The sequence below is a fragment of the Thermobia domestica genome, chromosome 2 (genome assembly GCF_964235325.1).
Source record: "Thermobia domestica chromosome 2, izTheDome1.hap1.1, whole genome shotgun sequence".
Taxonomy (NCBI): Eukaryota; Metazoa; Arthropoda; class Insecta; order Zygentoma; family Lepismatidae; genus Thermobia; species Thermobia domestica.
Genome location: NC_137455.1, coordinates 49,848,448 through 49,870,291, shown reverse-complemented (window position 1 = coordinate 49,870,291; position 21,844 = coordinate 49,848,448). Strand labels below are relative to the sequence as shown.

Here is a 21,844-nt window from a genome sequence, read left to right as displayed (position 1 = left end):
GGTGCAATTGCTTTATCCGTATTGATGAAGGAGGAACCATCTGGTTTCACAATTTGTGCTTGGATGTACAATAAGGTTTGTGGTAAATCAATGTATTCATCACTGCTACCACTCACTACAAATTCTATTGGTGAATTTTCAGCTATTGAACTAATTGGTTTGTAGCCTATAATACGATTGTCCAGAACACTGGTTTGCGTGGGCAACGTTGAAAAAATGTCCAATTCACTTTTTACACATTCACAGGATTGATGATGTAAGAAAGCCATCGTTGAATTAATCAAAAATATCTGGTGACGATGCCAATGATCTCTTCTTCTTCTTATGTGATAATTTACGTCTCTTTGTAGGATTGATGGTGTTGTTGATCGTTGGAAGGTCAACCTCAAACTGAGAGCAGTCATCCCATTTTCGTTTATGATATCCACTTCCCAGCATAGTTTTCAACTTGTTTTTAGCTTTTTCTTGTAAATTCGATTTTGCCTCTTGCATCCGTTGATGAAACGATTCTTCCAGCGGTTGATTCGAGATCACAACATCATTAATCATATTGGCACCTGATTTTAATAATTCTTTTCCCATAGTTTTAGCGCCTTGCTTCACAAGTGGTAACACTGAACGAAATAAGCCACCAAGGAAACTTCCAATGCCATGTCCTGCTTGATAGGGACTTCCCACATAGACGTTGCCGATACCGGATAACGCTTGTTTTTGGTAGTATTGCAAATACGGATCAGTCATGACGACGACGACGGAAATGTAGTTTTGTACACACCGTTCCAAAGGTGAATGGCATAGGATGACCTGTGCTATCCCTTATATCGATTTGTATTTGCTCAAAATTCATTTTTTCCACCGGAACATAATGTGCAGGATTAAAGATTTGTACTGCATGACTTCCAAAAGTATGATTCACAGGATCCATGTTGACAATTCGTAGCAATGGTACCATTGTATCTCCAACAATGACAGATTCAATAATGTCACAATAGACGTACATTTGTGATGGTAAGCCTAATCGTACATCCGGTGTATATTGTCCCTTTTCCATATCTTTTAAATCACTTTTCGGGTCAAATCCAAGCATTAAACTAACACTTGGTGACAATTGTACAGAAGTATGGATTTCCTTTTTGGGATGTCTTATGAGGCATATATTATTAGTTGCGTCATGAGATATAAATAAATTGGTTTCTTTATGATGTATATTAATTGCATGAATAAGATCCCGTATATTGTTATAATAGCGTACAGGGATCGTTACAACCTTCCACGGTTCCTGATCATTACTACTTGATGATTTGTAATATATTTTATTGTTTTTACTGTTAATGTTCAGCAAAGAATGTGGATAATGAATCTCTACAATTGCCACATCCCATTTCTGGCGAAACTCTACACGTCGTTGTAATTTCGTAATATATGAAGTCAATGTATTTTCTGGAAAATAATCCATGGAACTATTACTGGGAAGTGTAACGTAAAAATCTTGATCAGGTTCCATTCTTCTTCTTCTTCTTCAATGAAGTTGCAGGGATCCACGAATTGAATGAGGAAGGATATCCTTTCCACTGGACGAGATACTCCTTTCTGCGACCTTTTGTTCTTGTACGTAATATTTTATCGATGAGGAACATCGAAGGGAGCGGTACTGGTTGTAATTCTTCTCTGTAGAAAACACCATCGATAAGTTGATGATTTAAATCCTCTAGTCGATACACTGGTGGGTTTCTTGGTACAATGGCTTTTACTCTGAATATTTCCCAAGTCCAGTTCTCGAGGTAACCCTTGTCAAAGATACGTTTTGTTTTACTTATACGAACAGTATCACCAACAGATAAATCCGTATCTTGTTTTGAACGTTGTAGCTTTTTGTCGTATAAGTTATGCCACACCTCCAGTAAATTGTCCTGAGAAACGTTTGCAGGTGCCATTTTAATACTGGAATGCCGACTTTCATTGTATGCTTTTACAAGTAAAGGCAATACTTTGATGTAATTGTATGTTTGATATTTGGTAAAGTATTTCCACATACGATGTTTCAATGTCTGATTAAATCTTTCTGCGATGCTGGCTTTAATATCTGGATCCTTTGTTGTAACATGTTGCACGTTGTGTTTCCTGAAAAACTTTTGTACTGTCTTGTTGGTAAATTCAGTTCCTTGATCACTACGTAGTACAATTGGTTTCCTCTCCTGGAAAATCATTTCAAATGCATTCACTATATCCTCGGCACTTTTTGATTTTAGTGGTACAGCCCACCCGTACCGACTAAACACATCAATCACTGTAAGAATATAGCGGTAGTTGTCATTATAGTTTTGAAGTGCTTGTAAATCATTTAAATCACATTCCCATTGATCATCAATATTGTTGACAAGATAAAAATCTCTACGGAAACGACGACGTACAGGACGATGTAACGTGTAGGTAGGTTGTTTGTTTAACCAAAGTTTTATTTTGGTTAGAGGTATAGATTTTCCTGTGGCTTGCCATAATTTCTTTGCAGTAGAAAATGATGCAGGATGTGCTGGATTGTAATAAATGGATTTCAACTTTTTGTTCATGGTTTGTACGTTGACCATTGTGGAATGATACGTTTTCTTTTTGGTCGGACTTCTAAAACATCATCATCGTCTTCTTCTTCTTCTTCTTCTCCGGAAGAAAATAATTCAGGTGCCGGTTTTGGTGGTGCAGATCCTTCAGATGCTGATGTACTATTATGCTTGACAATATAGTTTAATCTCCGTGGATTACCAATCAATTCTTGAGGTGTGTTTGACGATGCAAGGTAGTTGCAAAACAATTCCCAGCCTTGAGGATTAGAATGTTTCCTCGGTCGAGTCACATCGCACATTAAATCTACAATATTGGATCCTTGTAGTTTATTATCGTTGATGTACACTGTTCCTTTATGATCCCACGTAATTGCGTCATCTTGTTTTAAACGACGGAATAGTAGTTCGGCTTTCTTACGATACATTTGTGGTATTGCGGCTAAAATTTCTTGTTTCGTGCTATCGTCAACATTCGGGACGTCACCATCAGGTTTCATTGATGTAATTGTAAGTGGTATTGGTTCTTCTTGTTTACGTATCACATAAAGATATTTCTGTAATATTCTATTGTACTGATTCCATTTTTCTTCATCACTTGGATACGATGTATTCAATATGGATTGCATTTCACGATCGAGATTAGATTCTCGATTTTCACTCACACGGGATGATGATGCATGCATTCGTTGAAGCATTTCTGGTGGCACTAAAACCATCTTCTTGCTATGTTCCATGATGTTTATTGTTTAAACAAAATACTGGATAACACACTTCCTACAATAGGTGCAAGTAATGCAGGTAAGAATCCTCCTTGTTGTACGGCTAAATGTTTCTTCTTTTTATCCAATGATTTTGTATTGTCTACAAGATAGCGGAGCGTGTTCTTGTAACGCTTTAATCTTGACTTCTGCGCACTTGTCAGTGGAACATTGCCTTTTAAGACATTATAACAACATTCACAAATACTATGAATTAATGAAGCGTCTGCATTGGCAATAATAGCTTTACGCAATCTTGGTTTAGCTTTGTGCAGAGCACGTAGCAGATCAGCGTGTTTCACTGTAGGAGACATCGTGACAGACTAAGTCATTCTTTTCACATGCACAATAATTTAAACATGTTTTGTTGGTACGTAAACATAATGATGCAAATCGTCGGGAAAAATATTTGTACGAAATCGCATTTCATCGGGTGTATCTTGTTTAAGATCCATCAGTAAATAACCATGTGGATTTCTTGTTGCGTCTGCATAACTTTCTTGTAGAAACAGTGGATGCTCAGGCATGATTTGATAACTCATATGCTTGATTTGTGACTTGTCACGTGGATTTTTAAACAACACCAAATACGAACAATTTAAACTCATATTTCTATTTGCTTTACTTTGATGAAATACATTTTGTGTTATAAAAATCACACTAATATTTCGATGATGTGATCCTTTTGTGAACATATCAACAATATCACTATTCACTTCTCGCATATGGTCATCAATAATAATCAAATGTGGTCCATCGTGAGGCTGAAAATCTTTCATTCGTGGCAGTCCTTCGTGAAATTCTACTGGAACTGGCATTGTTGCATACACGTCTTGCCATTCTGCATAATACCAATATATCTTACGAAATTTTGCATTGATCATGGTTGGGAGATGTGACAGTAATCGCTTCACAAAATACGTTTTTCCACACCCACTAGGCCCTGCGAGAATACAGGTAAATGGATGTTTCCACTGTGTATCCATGATGAACACTAACACCTTGTTTCAAAAATGATGCGTATTTAAAGCGAGTACAAATTTTCTTTTTGTTTTAGATTGTAAACTCTTGCACTCACTGGTGTGAAAAGGTTAAAACCGTTCATCTGTTTATCGAGTAGTTGAAAACCGTTTATTTGTTAATCGAATAGTTGAAAACCGTTTATTTGTTAATCGAATAGTTAAAAACCGGATAAAGTTTAACGGTTAACCGTGAAAGCTGATCATTGTTTGATTTAAATTCTATTTGAAAATTTTTCGTTTGAAATTTGTTTTGTAATTTTTGTTTCAAAAATTTTGTTTAATTTTTTTTTGTTTCAAAATTTTTGTTTCAAATTTTGTTTAAAAATTTTTTCGTTTGAAATTTTTTTGATGAAAATTTTTGTTTTCAAAATTTTGTTTGAAATTTTTTTTCGTTTGAAAATTTTTAATTTTTTTGTTGCAAAATTTTTTGTTTAATTTTTTTTGTTCGAAATTTTTGTTTTGAAATTTTTCGTTTCCAATTTTTTTGTTTAAAATTTTTTTATTTCAAACTAAAAAACTTTTTGTTTGAAATTTAAGTTTAAAAAATGTTCGAATTTTTTGTTTAAAATTTTTTTTGTTTGAACATTTTTGTTTCGAAATTTTTTCGTTTCAATTTTTGTTTTCTTTTTTTTTTAGTTTGAAAAGTTGAAAAAAAAAGTTTTAAATGCCAAGAATCTTTCCTAGAGAACATTGACCAGGGACCTCGTCGCGCATTAAAACCAAATCATCGATCACGTGACTGTACTACACCCGAAGGGTCCTACCAAATTGAAAGGGGATACCCATCCATACCTTATAACCTTAATTGAGTCAGTAACCGAACACGTGGTTGTACTAAACAAATTTGGTAATAGGACCACCGAAACATATTGAGGTCCTGTACTATGCTTCAATTGGACAATTTCAGTGGACCCCCATTGCCAAAATTTAAGAAGGGTGGCCATGTCTTATGATAAGAAATGAACCCCTGTAATCATAGAATCTCATCAAAGGGGATAAAATGGACCAAAAAAACAAACACGTGGTACAACGTTTATATTTTGGCAATTTTTGTACCCCTAAAAGGGAACGATGTGGACCATCCAAATTTATCATGATACATATTGAGGTCCTGTACTATAATACCAAATGTTGAAATTGGGCAATTTCCAAAATTTAAGGGGTGAACCAAGGTACCCCTCCCGGGGTGCACCAATGTACCCATGTCTTATAATAGATAATGGACCCCTATACATGACCATATAACCATATAAGGTAATAACACCTCATCCAAGGGAATAAAATGAGCCAAAAAACCAAACATGTGGTTGTACTAAAATTTGGCAATTTTGTACCCCTAAAAGGGAACGATGTGGACCACCCAAATTTATCATAATACATGTTAGGGTCCAATACTATAATACCCAATGTTGAAATTGGGCAATTTCCAAAATTTAAGGGGGTGGGCCAAGGTACCCTTCCCAAATTTTTCAAGGGGTGCATTAATATACCCATGTCTTATGAAAGGTAATGGACCCCTATACATGACCATATAACCATATAAGGTAATAACATCTCATCAAAGGGGATAAATTGAGCCAAAAACCAAACACGTGGTACAACGTATTGCTTACGTTTATATTTTTGGCAATTTGGTACCCCTAAAAGGAAACGAGGTGGACCATCCAAATTTATCATAATACATATTAGGGTCCTGTACTATAATACCAAATGTTGAAATTGGGCAATTTCCAAAATTGAAGGGGTGGGCCAAGGTACCCCTCCCAAATTTTTCAAGGGGTGCATTAATATACCCATGTCTTATGAAAGGTAATGAACCCCTGTATACGCCCATATAACTATATAAGGTAATAACACCTCATCAAAGGGGATAAATTAGGTCAAAAACCCCCGAAATTTCAATTTTTGGCAATTTTTTACCCATAAAAGGGAACGACATAGACACCCAATACTGATAGAGGTACATACTATGGTCCTAGGCTACCATACCCAATTTTTAGATTTGGCAATTTCCAAAATTTAAGCGGGGTGGTCCTATGTACCCCTGCCAAAATTTAGGGGGTGGGCCAAGGTACCCCTGCCAAAATTTAGAGGGGGTGGTCCTAGGTACCCCTAGGTCATTGACCCTGGGCCAAGGTCATTGACCTTTGACCTATGACGTCACAAAAATTTTTGCTGACTCGGCTCAATATACGCCGGGGCCTACTACTTACGGTTATTTTATTTATTTTTTTATGTGGGAAAGAATCAAATTGTAACGTATGTGTAAAACTCATGACGATACCAAAAAAAGAAAAAATGCCGTTGTCGCACTTGCACTAGCGTCCCTAATTTTGTTTGCAAACAGTTTCGTAATTATTTCCCCTGTGCTCACTGCTCACCATATGCTCGCTGGCGCATAACGAATGTTTCCCAGTAAATGTTAATTCTAATTTGGAGAATTTTATAAAGTTTCACAATATTTCTCACTAGATAGTCTTCTATCTACGTGTTTGGATATTTTGATAACATATGTCCCTATTAAATGTTTAATTTTCCCTAGATGTTTAATTACGGAAAAGTTTTACAATGTATTTGTATTGAATTGAAATTGTTTTGAATTTACTACATAAGGTAAGTAGACCCAAGGAGGAGAACTCAAGTAATTGATATTCTACGTAAAAGCAACCTATTGTAGAATGATGATGCTTCTTACCTTCAGCACATAATCTTTACGTTAGAGAGTCAGACAGAGAAAAATCCTGTTTTTCCTCCTCTATGACCACCCATCTTAAACCTCTACATATCGTTGTTCGTCTCACAAAATTTCGGTGCTCCAAAAACATTCTAATAATAATAATAATAATAATAATAATAATAATAATAATAATAATAATAATAATAATAATAATAATAATCCTGAATATGCCATCCTTACATAATGTAAGGATATCTTAGTTTCCTAGTTTAAATCTTAAATATCTTAGTTTAAAATGCTTTCTTTAGTACTTATTTGAGCAACCATGTAGGAGGGGGTACGACTTTTTATTTTGCCCCTCTCATTTCAGTACCCTTCCAACAGAAAGTAATTTTTGATAAGCAGGACAGACAAAATGAATAAGAAATATATTTACAGCATCCTTTCCCCTTTCATGATTGGAATATCATGTAATATTTTTTATTCTACGAAAGATGGCCCTGTGCGGTTAGGGGTAGGTAACTAAAAGAATACCTAATATGTAGCGCCCCTTGATTGTAATATTGCCGCTTCTTTATTTGTACGAAGGAGCCTCTACACAATCAAGGGTGACAAAAAGAATAGGAAGAGTGTCTATTGATTCCAGTGGTGGATCCAGCACGAACTCCTGGAGGAGGGGAGGGGAAGTGAAACATTCTTTTGATGATGTGAAGCTGTCACAAATTACCACTTAACTAAACTAAACAATAGTGGGGGGAACCGGAACCCAGTCAGTTTAAATTGATGTAAAAGTTTAATTTTTGGCTTCATATTAAAGTTTTGGTTTCAAATGAGAGTTTCAGTCCAAGTGGTCAATGATCAAATCTCGTGGGGCTCTTCAGTGTAGGCTAATACGGCCCCCTTATGAGAAAAGGCAAAATTGTTAACATGTTTATAACTTTCGAATTTTTCGTCTATTTTAAAGAAATATTTTGCTTCGTATTAAAGTGTTGGTTCCAAATGACAAATTCAGTCCGAGTGGACAATGATCAAATCTCCGGGGGGGGGGGGGGGCTCTTCAGTATAGGGGGCTACGGCTCCCTTATGGGAAAAGGCAAAAATATGAAAATGCTTATAACTTCCGAATTTTCCGTCTATTTTAAAGAAATTATTGGCTTCATATTAAAGTCTTGGCTTCAAATGACAATTTCAGTCCGTGTGGACAATGATCAAATCTCGGAGGGCTCTTCGGTGTAGGGGTTTCGGCTTCTTTATGGGACAAGATTCACGTAGTTGATATTGCAAAATTGTTTTATATATATAAGTGGAAACTTGCACCATTTGGTTAATTTTACCTCTTATGTTTTGCAGATTCATATTCCAAGCAATAGTTACTCCGCAGAGCTAAAAGAAGGCACTTACTAATTTCATTAAAATGAAATGTCTTTTATGAGAGGAGCAGACGAACGAACAGGCACCCAAACGTTGGTTGAGTCGTACGGTTGAAACTCGTTAAGCTCGCTTCAATTATTATTATTATTATTATTATTATTATTATTATTATTATTATTATTATTATTAAAGCTTTTTGCTCCTAATTTAGTTATTTTACTTTATTATTTAACGAATATATTGAAAATTGTCAGAGACACGTATGCAGTAATTTATTTCGGGAGGGGTCCGACTTCAATATTAGGATAAATTATAATATTTGGTCTAGGAATTAATTCGTGCGGTTTTACAAAAGATGGCGTAACTAGCTTATTGTTCCATAGTTTCGTTGATCCAAACATGCGTTGAAAACTACTGTCATTGAGCATCTTGTTTAGTATATGTCAGTTGCTTGAAGCGGAAACAACAACATTTTTTCTTCAACTGAAAATGGCGCATTTTGTGCCTGATAAAGTGTTTTTGCGGGGAGTTATTCTTCATTGCTTTAACATGAAGAAAAGTGCTACCGCAAGTCATCATATTTTAGTGGAAGTGTTTGGTGACCATGCTCTAGCTGAGCGAACGTGTCAGAAGTGGTTTGCACGGTTTAAAGGTGGTGATTTCAGCTTGGAAGACCAAAAGCAATTTGGAGAGCCAAAAGAATTTGAAGATGAAGAATTGAGAGCACTGCTTGATCAGGATTCGTGTAAAACGCAGGACGAATTTGCAGAAGCATTTGGAGTTGAGCAAACAACAATTTCCAAACGTCTCAAAGCCATAGGAATGATTCAAAAGATGTCTTATTGGGTTTCACATGAATTGAAAAGAAAGACGTTGAAATAAGAAAAACCGTTTGCGAATTGCTGCTCCAAAGACAGAAAAGGAAGGGATTTTTGCATCGAATTGTAACTGGTGATGAGAAGTGGATTCATTACGAGAATCCTAAACGAAAAAAGGCCTGGGTGAAGCAAGGTGAACCAGGTCCTTCACAACCGAAACGAGATATTCATTGTGCAAAAGTTATGCTGTATATATGGTGGGATTTGAAACGTGTGGTGTACTATGAACTTCTGAAACTTGGTGAAACTATTAATGGACACCGCTATCGACAACAATTAATGCGTTTGAAGCAAGCTCTGGCCTGAAAACGACCAGAATGGAATAACAGGCATAATAAACTTATTTATCAAGATGATAACGCTCGCCCACATGTCGCAAAACCGGTCAAAACCTATTTGGAAAATGTCGGATGGAAAGTGTTACTCCACCCGCCATATTCACCAGACACTGCTCCGTCTGACTACTACTTGATCGATTGCATGAATAACGATTTGATTGGACAGCGGCTCACTTCTTCAGAAAATATCGAAAAATGGATCTTTGATTAGATTGCGTCAAAAGATGAGGAATTCTTTCGACACGGAATCCGTAAATTGCCTGAAAGATGGGAGAAAGTAGTGGCTAGCGATGGACAATATTTTTGTTAACGTATTCATTTACTTTGTTTTTGAAATAAAGCTTCCATTTTTATTAAAAACCGCACGAATTAATTCCTAGACCAAATAAAATTTTAAAAGATAATCCCCAAAATTAGGCTAAATTTACAGAAAAGTTGGGGTTTCAGAGGGGGTCCGGACCCCCTGGACCCACCCCTGAATGCGTCCTTGTTTGTCAGTAACATTTCCTCATTTTGAAACCCTCAAAAACTTCGGATAGACTATATAAAGGAAAACGAGTTATTTTCGATAAAATATCACTTCAAGGAGACGCGACAGTTTTATTGCACATGGTGGTATCCAACGTTCACAAGGGCAAGAATTCCTTCCCTTTTATTCTTTTGCTATTGTGCTGTATCGAAAGGTCAGGTTTGTAACATATTACTCCTACGAACAAGCATGACTGGCAGATAGGAATACTGAACACAACTCCAGAGAAATGCATGCTGAACTTACGTCTTTACGCTTTGGTGATTTGCCCTCAAGGTCAATCGAGTGGTAATTCAGTTCCGTCTCTGTTCTTAAGCCATGTTCGTATTACTTCGAACAGTTTTGATAATGAAAAGCATGCCTCTTAATATAACAGACTTCTTTCGCGTAAGAAATCGAAACTCAGTTGGTCAGAGCAACTAGTCTGTAAGAATTAGGTTGTTAGTTAGTTAGGAGCCCAGTACGAGTAAGGGTTTTTATTACTATTGTTTTTATCTTTTTTATGTGAGGAAAAATCAAATTGTGACATCCCGATATCAAATGTATTTGATTAGGTAGCTTTGTCTTAGCTAAACTTTAAACATCAGTAACTGTCGAAATTATTTCACTAACCGATCACTTACTGAACATTTCAAACACGTCAAACCAGTGGCATAACATGAAGGTTAACCTCTCCTCCGCAGTCCTTAGTTATGCGTCCGTACTTTCAAGGGCGGACTAAGGGCCGGGCGACTGCCCGGGGCGCCAGAGAAAGAGGGGCACCAAAACGAGCCTCAAAAAGTAAATTTTATAATGTGCTTTCTACTGACGTTTTTGGTTTATATTCTTGTAAAGTAGTGGCAATTATATGATCTTTTTCCATTTCACTATGGAAGAAGAGAGTTTCATAGTACTAAGGGGGCTGTATCGAAAAATTGAGAGATGGCATGTAGAATAAAGAGTGCCGGGAATTAAGTATTGTTTGTTTATTTGCTTGAGTTTAGCGTTCCACGGTTATGCCTTAATGGGCAAGGGAGATGTGGATACTAATTATAGTGGAATCCGAACCACTTTTATCGTTCAACAGTAATCCACCGGGAATTGGACCCGGTACCACAGAAGGCAGGCGTGCTAGCCACTAGACCAGGGGGGGTGGAGTTGGTATTGTCTATAGCGGGCCATATTCTTTGTGAAGTTTTCCTAGGTAAGGATTTCTTTTTGAAAATGGGTTTAAAACAGGGGCGTCATTTAGGGAGGGCAGGGAGGGGCATTTGCCCCCCCCCCTGAGTTTGAGATGTATATAGAGTTTATCATTAGAATAGTAGTAAATCAGTGAAAAACGCGAAATTTTACTTATATCAAGAGGTCTTGCCCCCCCCAAAGCAAAATCTGAAATGACGCTCCTGGTTTAAACTATTAAAAACACTATGATAAAATGTAAAATATAGGCTACTACTAGGGGAAGGGCGCCAAAAAGTCACAGGAATAATAATAATAATAATAATAATAATAATAATAAATATGAATGTCTTTGGAGAGCCGAAAGTATGTGACACGAATCATTATAGGTAGAGCTTTAAGATGAGTGGTCATAGGGGAGGAAAAACAGGATTTTTCTCTCTCTGACTCTCTAACGTTAAGATTATGTGCTGAAGGTAAGAAGCATCATCATTCTACAATAGGTTGCTTTTACGTAGAATATCTGTTACTTGAGCTCTCCTCCTTCGGGCAACTTTGCTTATGTAGTAAATTCAAAACAATTTCAATTTAAGACAAATATTTATAGAGAAAATTAAACATTTAATAGGGAAATCTGTTATCAAAATATCCAAACACGTAGATAGAAGACTATGTAGTGAGGAATTGTGAAACTATAAAATTCTCCAAATTAGAATTAACATTTACTGGAAAACATTCGTTATGCATCAGTGAGCACAGGGGAAATAATTACGAATCTGTTTGCAAACAAAAATTAGAGACACTAATGCAAATGCGACGATATTTTCTCTCTTTTTTTTTTTTTTTTTTTGGTATCGTCATGAGTTTTACACATATGTTACAATTTGATTCTTTCCCAAATAAAAAATAAATAAAATAACCTTAGTGATAAAAATGACAACAGTCCTTCACGGGATTCCAACCGTCTACCTTCGGTATACAAACTCGTTGCTTTATCTAACTGAGCTATTTGCTTTCTTACGTAAGCTGAATCTGTTCTACAGTAAAGACGATTTTTCATTACGATTGGGCTAACAATTCGTCTTTTTCCATAGGTAATTTCCACTTTTTGCACTATCTATACGTTAATACTTAGCATAGATTCATATATTTGGAGTTCGCTGATAATGCATATAATAAGACATACTAGAAATATTTCGTTAAAATTTTCGTTTGTAGATCTAATCCACGCTTCTCTCACTGACATAGATGTCGCTGCTTCGTGTTGAACTGCAGAATTCCCTCGCGTTCTTGAAAATTTCCCACTTTAGCAGAGTTGGTAATTCTCGAGATTTCTGTCGATTTAATGTTTTTTGCTTCTAATTTCTTTATTTTAAGCTAATATCTAACACAAATATTAAAAACGGGTTTGTTATTAACCTGTCCTGCTGGGGAAACCTTCCGAGATTTCGAACATATAAAGAAAACGGAGATATTTTCAAAAAACTTCAAAATAAAGAGACGCGTCATTTATTTTGCTCATGGTAGTACATAGGGATATAAATAAACTATATTTTATTATAGTTTGGTTTGCGCAAGCTTATCTTTTTGTACATAAATTAACAAATGAACGTCAATTTATCTGAAAAGTCGAAGTTTGCGAGCTTTCTCGAGCACTTTCGGTTCGAATTTTAAAATTCTGTTTTCACGGTTGGTAAGACCTGGTTACCCGCTTTCCGAAAAAAAAAATTTGTATCGCTTCTGTGTGCAACCGTTTTGTCGCAAAAAATTCGAGAAATTGTAAAATTTTCAAAAATCGCCATTTTTGGGCGCCATTTTCTCGAAAACACCATCTTTTAAAATTCTAAAATTTTGTCAGATGGTTCAACTTTACATGAGTAATAAACACATCAATATTATTCTCGACCAATGCTTCATGAATTAACTGCAGCCTCTTAAAGTTAGCAAAGTTTAGCTAACTTTGATGTCACAGTTAGCAACACTGGGAACAATAAAAGTGCAATGATTTGATGATGTTTGTGGTTCACATTCATTAAATGAAGAATAAAATCTTTTCTTGACTGTTTTTTTCATTATTTTGATCAAGAAGGCTCTCTGAAATAGTAAAATGAGCCTCCTCCTACTCCTCCGTTTTCTTAAACCGAAATAATCTGAGGTGGAAATTACGATTACGAAACACAAAAATTTTAAGTTTACTTGAAATCAAATAAATTCTGATGATCTACAAAAAGCCTGAACTATTACCTCAGTGATGATTTGGAATGCTCCAGACAAAGTCTCAGTTAAGTGCGATGTCATAACAGTGATCGAAAAAGGTAAAAAAGTTAAAAAAATCGAAATGTGTATGTGCGTGTGTGTGTGTATATTGTGCAAATTTTAAGTTAGCTGTTAGTGCGTTGCTACAAGTCAAAGGTGCAGCCTGTATTGAAGCTGTCATGAGTGACCTATTTCCTTTAGTAGTATGATCCGTACAAAATGACAATTGTCTTCTTCAAGAATGTTGTGAATGTCTTGGAGTGGAAGGAATAAGTGTGGAGTCTTTAATTATTGATCCTGATGAAAATGATAGTGTTACGTATGCCACAGGGAAAACAATAATCTCGTTAAAAAACTGTGTCACTTTCTGTTTTCGTATCGTACATTGCTGGTTTAACTGTAAGAATTGTAATTCATGACTACATCAAGAAAATCCAAAGAGAATTAATTGCTACCGAAAAGCATCGTAAATTTCAAGATACAAATTCTATTTTACTTCATGTGGACTTCGCTAAAAACGGGACTGTTATTCTGCAAAGTGAAATTCAGAGTTATCACCGGAATATGAAACAACTGAGTTTTGTTGTAATAAACGACGATAAAACACACGATTCGGCTCATGTACTCATAGCCATAGACAAGATTCTAAAAATACTAGAAGAAAAGCGAAAATATATTTCATAGAAAAAGGTTTGAACACGAGAAAATAAGTGTCTACAATTTCCCAAACCGTGTCAGTGATTTCTGATGGTGCTGCATCAAACTTTAAAAATCGCTTTCAGAACATGCAGACAGGTCCGATAAAGCTGTGGTTTTGCAGTGAAACCGGCCATGCAAGGGTCTCTGCGACGGTATTAAGGGGGGGAGGTGTAAAGAATGTGGCAACGCGGCATAACCTTAGGCAAATACAGATACACAGTATTAAAACCGCAGAAGAAAAAAAAAATGAAATGAAATGTTTAAGTTTTACGTCCCACGCTCATGCCGGTTAGGCTAAAGGAGACGGTGATTATGAGAAATGAATGAAATGGTGGAATGCAGAAAGTAGGAGGAAACAGGATAACCCCGAGAAAACCCACGAGCACGGTGTTTGTCCACCACAAAGCCCACACGGCGCGATCTGGGATCGAAACAGGGACCCCAAGCACCGGAGGTGAACGCTCTACCACTGAGCCACCGCGCCCCTACTAAAACCGCAGAAGAATTCGTGAGTACAGTGCAAGTACAAACTAAGGGGATTACTCTCGTTTTGTTGCCTGGAACTGAATTCGACGACTTCCGGAAGAAAAAAAAAAAAAGGGAAAGTATGCGACCGGTAACTGGTATTCAACGAAGTCATCTTTGGCTTTCGGAAAACGGCGAAGTTTTTATGGCAGTAACGGGTCACCATGAACTAACTTCATGCTCCCCCAAAATCGAACTTCTGCAATTCAAAGTGTAGATTTAAGAAATCTGCAAAAAGGAACTTTTGTTACATACATATATCTTTGATAACCAAGGGTGCGTAGCAGAAATATTATGAATAAATCATGAATTACGTGAAGTTGAAGTGCTGTTTACACATGGACCTTCAGCAAGTGCTTTCACATGGACCTTCAGCATTTGTGACAATCTACAATGTGCTACGCAGGGGCGGATCCAGGACGGACTTCTGGAAGGGGGGGGGGTAATACTGCTACTTAGAGCTACTTTTAAGAGCTCTAAACTCTGAGATCGGTTTTATTTATATATAAAACAAAAATGTTTCTTTCCCCTAGATCCACTGCTGGACGAGTTGTGAGTGAGACAAAAAAAAAAAAAAAAAAATCAGTGAAATTTTGTTTCCGAAGACCATTTTAAGTAAGTGAACTTGAAATCTGTGCGTTTCGTAATTGTAATTTCCACTTCAGATTATTTCGGTTTAAGAAAACGGAGGAGTAGGAGGAGGCTCATTTTACTATTTCAGAGAGCCTTCTTGATCAAAATAATGAAAAAAACAGTCAAGAAAAGATTTTATTCTTCACTTAATGAATGTGAACCACAAACATCATCAAATCATTGCACTTTTATTGTTCCCAGTGTTGCTAACTGTGACATCAAAGTTAACGAAACTTCGCTAACTTTAAAAGGCTGCAGTTAATTCATGAAGCATTGGTCGAGAATAATATTGGTGTGTTTATTACTCATGTAAAGTTGAACCATCTGACAAAATTTCAGAATTTTAAAAGATGGTGTTTTCGAGAAAATGGCGCCCAAAAATGGCGATTTTTGAAAATTTTACAATTTCTCGAATATTTTGCGACAAAACGGTTGCACACAGAAGCGATACAAATTTTTTTTCGGAAAGCGGGTAACCAGGTCTTACCAACCGTGAAAACAGAATTTTAAAATTCGAACCGAAAGTGCTCGAAAAAAATTCGCAAACTTCGACTTTTCAGATAAATTGACGTTCATTTGTTAATTTATGTACAAAAAGATAAGCTTGCGCAAACCAAACTATAATAAAATATAGTTTATTTATATCCCTATATACATACCACAACAAGAATTATAACTCTACTTGTCTCCATAGCCGAACGGTGAGTCTCCGAAGTTGACCATTTTCCATGTCTTCTACAATTCATAAATTGTACTCCCCGTCTTTGATGACCCATTACTTGGCGGGAAAATTTTTTTCGACAAAACAAAAAAATATGGGTCTCTTAAAAACATGTCTAGTTGCTATAAAAAAGTTTCAACAATATCTGAGATGGTGATGGTACATGCTCTGCCTGAGTTGAAATGGAAGGCACCATATGACTTTTTTCGGCAGTGACACATATTTTCTGTAGATACCTTTGAAAAGTACAAAATCAGTGAGACTTTTCCGGAATAACTAAACCTCCCAATGCTTTTATCAAAACAGACAGGGTAAACAAATACGTACAACCATTCGTGAATTCCTGTACGTGCTTTTTCTTATTCACATCTTTCTTCACCACCCCTTTGTCAGGGTAGTGTTCTAGCCATTGACCTCCAAGAACAAATTGTGGGAATCTATGCTTCTCTGTCTCCAGTAATAAATACAGAACATTTGGCTTTCATACAGTAATACGAAAGAGTTAAGAAAAATAACAAAACGTATTCGCGTGGCCAAGATACGCAGGTAAATTTATTATCAACATAGGATAAACATTGCTTCAATGCGGCCAACTTTCAAGATAGACACATGGCCAACTTACAGACTAATAAGTAATAAATGTATTATGGGAAAATACAGGTTCAAGGCGAACCAGGCCAAGATAAGCAGGTGGCCAACTTAGAGAGGTGGCCAATTTGACAGGTTTTACTGTACTTTAAAGATATACTTGTTCTTTCAATTGGAAGCAGTGACGCACTATGGAATTGAGCTTATTGTTTCTTTGAAAATGGGTGATATTTTTTAGCCTACGTAACTTCTGGGTAGCGCGTCTCATATTGAAAAGCTTGTCACCATTTCAAACTGATAACAGCATAAACCAGGGCGAATGAAGTAAATACCAATTAAGAACAAAAACTTTAAAACATTATTAATATAATTTTGTACAACAAACGTAATTATTTTAATAGCTCTCCTTCTATATTCTTTCCTTACCTTGAAGATAATTTTATTCATGATAAAAATACTTACTGAGAAGATTGACTAGTTTCGGGAGTAGTCCAACACGAACCATTTTGTTCCTCAATTCCGTATCAAATGAGAGATTCAAAAGCAGCTTTAGCACTACGTGAACCAGATCTTGATGACCCGAGGAGACTAGCTTTGGAAGTTTCTCAACAACATTGAGATCAGCCTAAAAACAATTACACAAGAGGAAGTTATTGATTTCTTGCCAATAATTTTATATCTCAATCTCGCTTTCATTCCCATATACACACACACAATTTTTTATCTTGATATCTAATTATTTACGAGGGTTGAGAAGTAAGTCACGGCAACCATAATATTTCAATAATCGAAGGCTGTATTAAAAATGAGTTATATATAACTGAAAGACTATCCATAATGGATATTTTGTTGGTAGGAATTACAAAAGAAACCCAAAGCAACCTTGTAAAATACACACGTTACAAACACTCGTCTCATTATGTTAACCCTCAAAATACGTCAACGATATGCAAACATGAAATGCAAGCAGAAAATGCAGACTGCGAAAGAAAGTCTGACACCAGTACTTTATCCTCTGGTCAATAGATGGTTGTATCTGCTGTACTGGATGAGCACGGGTCACTGAGAAAACAGTTCTGAGTCAGTTGTGGTGTAAAATGGAAGTGACCATAGGAACAGTCATCATATATCAAAGTGGTCATTCGCCGGGGAAGAAATGCAAATGAGTGTCACCAAAAATTGGTAGAAGCGTTAGGGAACAATGTTCTGTCATACTGAACCGCTGCAAGATAAACAGAAGCTTTTCAACGAGAACGCCAAGCAACTAGGAGCATGGAACGCATGGAACGGTCAAGTCGGCCTGTGAGTGTGCGGACCGAAGCGTCACGTGTTGTGTTGGAATATACTGTTGGAGAACAGCGTGTTGTGGACAATGTGGGAGATAATTTTGAGGGTTTATTATGGGACGTGTTTTTGTTACCTAAGCTGTAATGTATGTGAATGTCACACGGTTGCTCGGGTTTTCGGTCATGATTCCTACCAACAAAATATGCAATCATTTTTAACACAGCTTTCGATTCTCGAAATATTATCGGGTTGCCATGACTTGCTTCCCAACCCTCACATTTGAAATTTAATGTGAAGTTCTGAACCACTGGGGATCTAAACAGCACTACCACATTGAAAACTAAAACGCTACCCATTTAGAATAAATGAGAGCTCATTCTATTACTACTGTTATCGATGGAGAAAATATATTAAGTATTCTACAGCAATATTTGAATGGAAGTAGTTTTAAAATATTATTTATTCACTTTCTGTACGGATTTTATTGCTCTTTGTACTAACTTTATATGAGCGAGAGAAAAAAATCTTGTTTTACGCTCCAAGATTCTGCCCTTCAGACTAGAGAAAGATGAAGTGTGATGAGGAGGCTGTGGAATGAAAAGAAGAGATGAAGCGGGACAAAGCATATGAAGTTATTCATCACACATTTACTTGATCTGGGATGTGAACGAGTAGGAAGATTTTCTTCTAATTAATAAAGATCAAAGAAAAGTATTAAGAGTTTCGCGTGAGACAAAAATGGAACGCGAATGGTTAATATTAATGTTACATAAATAATCTTCAATTACATTATTATTATTATTATATTTGATTTAAGCCTCTCTTTCAGCAGCGAGACTATATGAGACGTGTTATTATTAATTGAAATCTCGTTCATAAAATCCCTATCTTAATTCATTATGACGGGTGTCCATTTTTGGAACTCCACGTCTTTACCACATATACATCTCTCTCTCATGGTGCTAAGTCTCGTAGTTTCAGAGATGTTGCTATTGTAAAAAGGAGGTTGTCCCTTAAAAAGATCACACTTTGCTTTCGTTTTTTGCTTCTCCTGAAAAACTAGATGATCTATTCTGGTTCACTTTCTTCATCTGCATTCTCTGTATTTCTGCTTATTAACTTTGCATATCATTTATGATCCCTTTTCCCACTGAAATTGTTATCAGAATCACTTTGAACTACAAGATCTGTTACCTCATCGCTCTTGAACACTGTTTTTCCTGCCGTCATAAAAACAGCCGTGAAAGAAATATGTTACGCTTCCATTCAACAAAACAAAACAAAACAAAAAGCTGTCACCGTTACGATCACATCTAGATACTCTTGCATTCGTTATGAAAACAAAGAATTAGCGGAGAATGTAAACAAGTCGCTTAACATCAGAGTGCAAACAACAGTACAGGAAAGGACGAAGAAATTTACAGGGTTACAGATAACATAGCAGTGCAAAGGTTTAATACAAAATAGGGTTTAGTTTATAGCAATTCAAATGTTTTCATAAAATTTAACATCTATAGATTAGCGACTCTGTTGTGTATTTTTATGGTAGAAAAGAAGCATCGGGATATATCTGATATCTATACGTAATTTACTTCGAATTATACGTTACGTTTTTACACTAAAAAGAAAAGTGCGAAAAATAGTGTTGAAAATTATTATTAACACTATTTAAAATTATTTCTTGTATTCATAAATTTTGCGAAAATATCCCTGAATTATTTTCATACTAATATGTTTCAATTTGTGGTATTCATCTGTATGTATTATGATTTTTTTTTTTAACTGTACATGTTATTCACTTGTTTAACACTCTAGCTGACTCGAAAATACGAGAAAAATAAGCCCAGCCAAGATACCTATGCCTTTAAAATGAACAAGGTAACACTTAATAAGCTAAAACAGCAGTTACAGAGAATCACAAATGGGAACTTGTAAGTGCGAAATAAGTGTACTATTGTCTACTTCATCCCACTTTTTCTTGTCTATATTGTATTATAAATATGAAAATTCTTATAGTAATAATAATAATAATAATAATAATAATAATAATAATAATAATAATAATAATAATAATAATAATAATAATAATAATAATAATAAAAATAGTGTCATGTGCATTAACTTGCAGTATTAATAAAATTAAGCAAAACTCAAAGAGTATGATCTATCAAAGCACATCACTATATATGGATTTTCAAAATGATTGTCGCGGTTGCAATTAGATCTGGGTGATTGACACAGTGCAAACGCATAAGTGTAGCATAACTTAACAGGTTTTTTGATTATTTGATTCGATACCCGTTTCTAGGGACGTTAAACTGAAAGATTGTTTCGATACCCATTTCTAGATTTTGCTGCTAGGCGCAGTTTAGCAGTTGTGCAGATGGCTGATATTGATCGTAAAAAGGCTTTTTGTGTCCTTGCATATCACACAAGAGCTCCGTTACACTTGTACAACAACATTTTCGTATGCGTTATGGGAAGATGCACGTCCAACAATTCCATTAGAAAGAGGTACGCACATCTTAAGGAAAGGAGATGTATTTGCAAGGGCAAAGGCAGTGGTAGATCTTCAGTGTCTGAAGATGTGGAGCGAGTTCGTGCAACCTACTTATCGAGTCCGAAGAAATCGATCTCCACAGGATAACGTTATGGATATTCTACGTAAACCCCTATCCAAGAAACCATACAGAATAAGTCTCACTCAGATGTTAACACCCGACGATCGTCGTGCATGGGAAAAGGTTCTACACTGATATGTTAAGCGCTCATGGAAGGGGATGACAACTTTTCCGAGAACCTCTTTTGTTCAGACGATGTGACATTCCATGTAAGTTGAAAAGTAAACACACACACAATGTGCGATTTTAGGGAAAATCCACACAAATTTGTTGAGTTAGTTTGAGACTCCTCTACAGTGAATGCTTTTTGCACTGTGTCAAGAGAAAAGGTTTGCGGCCCTTCTTTTTCATGAAGAAAACGGTTACGGGATTTATTTTTCTTAGTATGTTGACCGAGTCGTTAATTCCTAAATCAGATGAAGATAATAGCGCCTACATCATGCAACTGAATCGAGCCCCAAAACATTTCTACTCCGAGGTGAGATCACTCTTGAACAAAAAACCATCACGTCATTCGACTGGACGTGGAAGTGATTATGACAAAACTTCTGTAATAGTTGTCACGTTTCCCAGATCTTTCTCCTTGCAATTTTCTTCCTCTGGGCCTATGTTAATTCAGAGTTACCAGGGAAGAGCACATTGAACATCTGAAAAAGTTTACAACCAAACTTAGTGAGTTTTTTGACATTTGTGTGTATGTATTTCACTACATGAAATACAATACTTGTCTGTAACCCAACAATCATTTTGAAAAACCCTGTATTTAATTCAGAAACACACCGAAAATTCATGAGCAAACAAAAGTGTATGCTCACCGAAGTATGACCCGAATTAGATGAGTCAATACTTCGAATTACGTCATGTGAAAAGAAAATTAAATTTGACATCTTCATTAAATCGTTCAATCAATCAAAAAATGAAATTTGTGTTACTGCATACCTTTACATTAATAGAAGTTCTCTTATTCAAAATTTATTCTCGCTGCTAGTAACAACTTTAGCCTGTGAAGAGAGTAAATTTTGAGAAAGAAGTCCATGCTGTTCTTACAAACAGATATAAGAAATAAAAAATATAATAAACTAAAAATTAAAAACTTTTATAAAAGAAAATAAAATAAAACGATACGTTAAGTTTAAAAAAATCCTCAACAGTAGAGCTTCACGCGAGATATCTGTGTTCAAGTTAATTCCTATCAAGTCAACGACCAATGTTCAATCTAATGACT

At 35.9% G+C, this 21,844-nt stretch overlaps 1 protein-coding gene across 1 annotated transcript in view; it reads right to left on the bottom strand.

The window, feature by feature from the left end:
- The window catches only part of Kap3 (kinesin associated protein 3), an 89,205-nt gene that overhangs the window by 35,221 nt on the left and 32,140 nt on the right, over positions 1–21,844 (bottom strand). Inside the window, exon 8 of the mRNA XM_081741165.1 lies at positions 17,174–17,336. Within this exon, the coding sequence (XP_081597291.1) occupies positions 17,174–17,336 (163 nt within the window). The remainder of the gene's footprint in view (positions 1–17,173; positions 17,337–21,844) is intronic.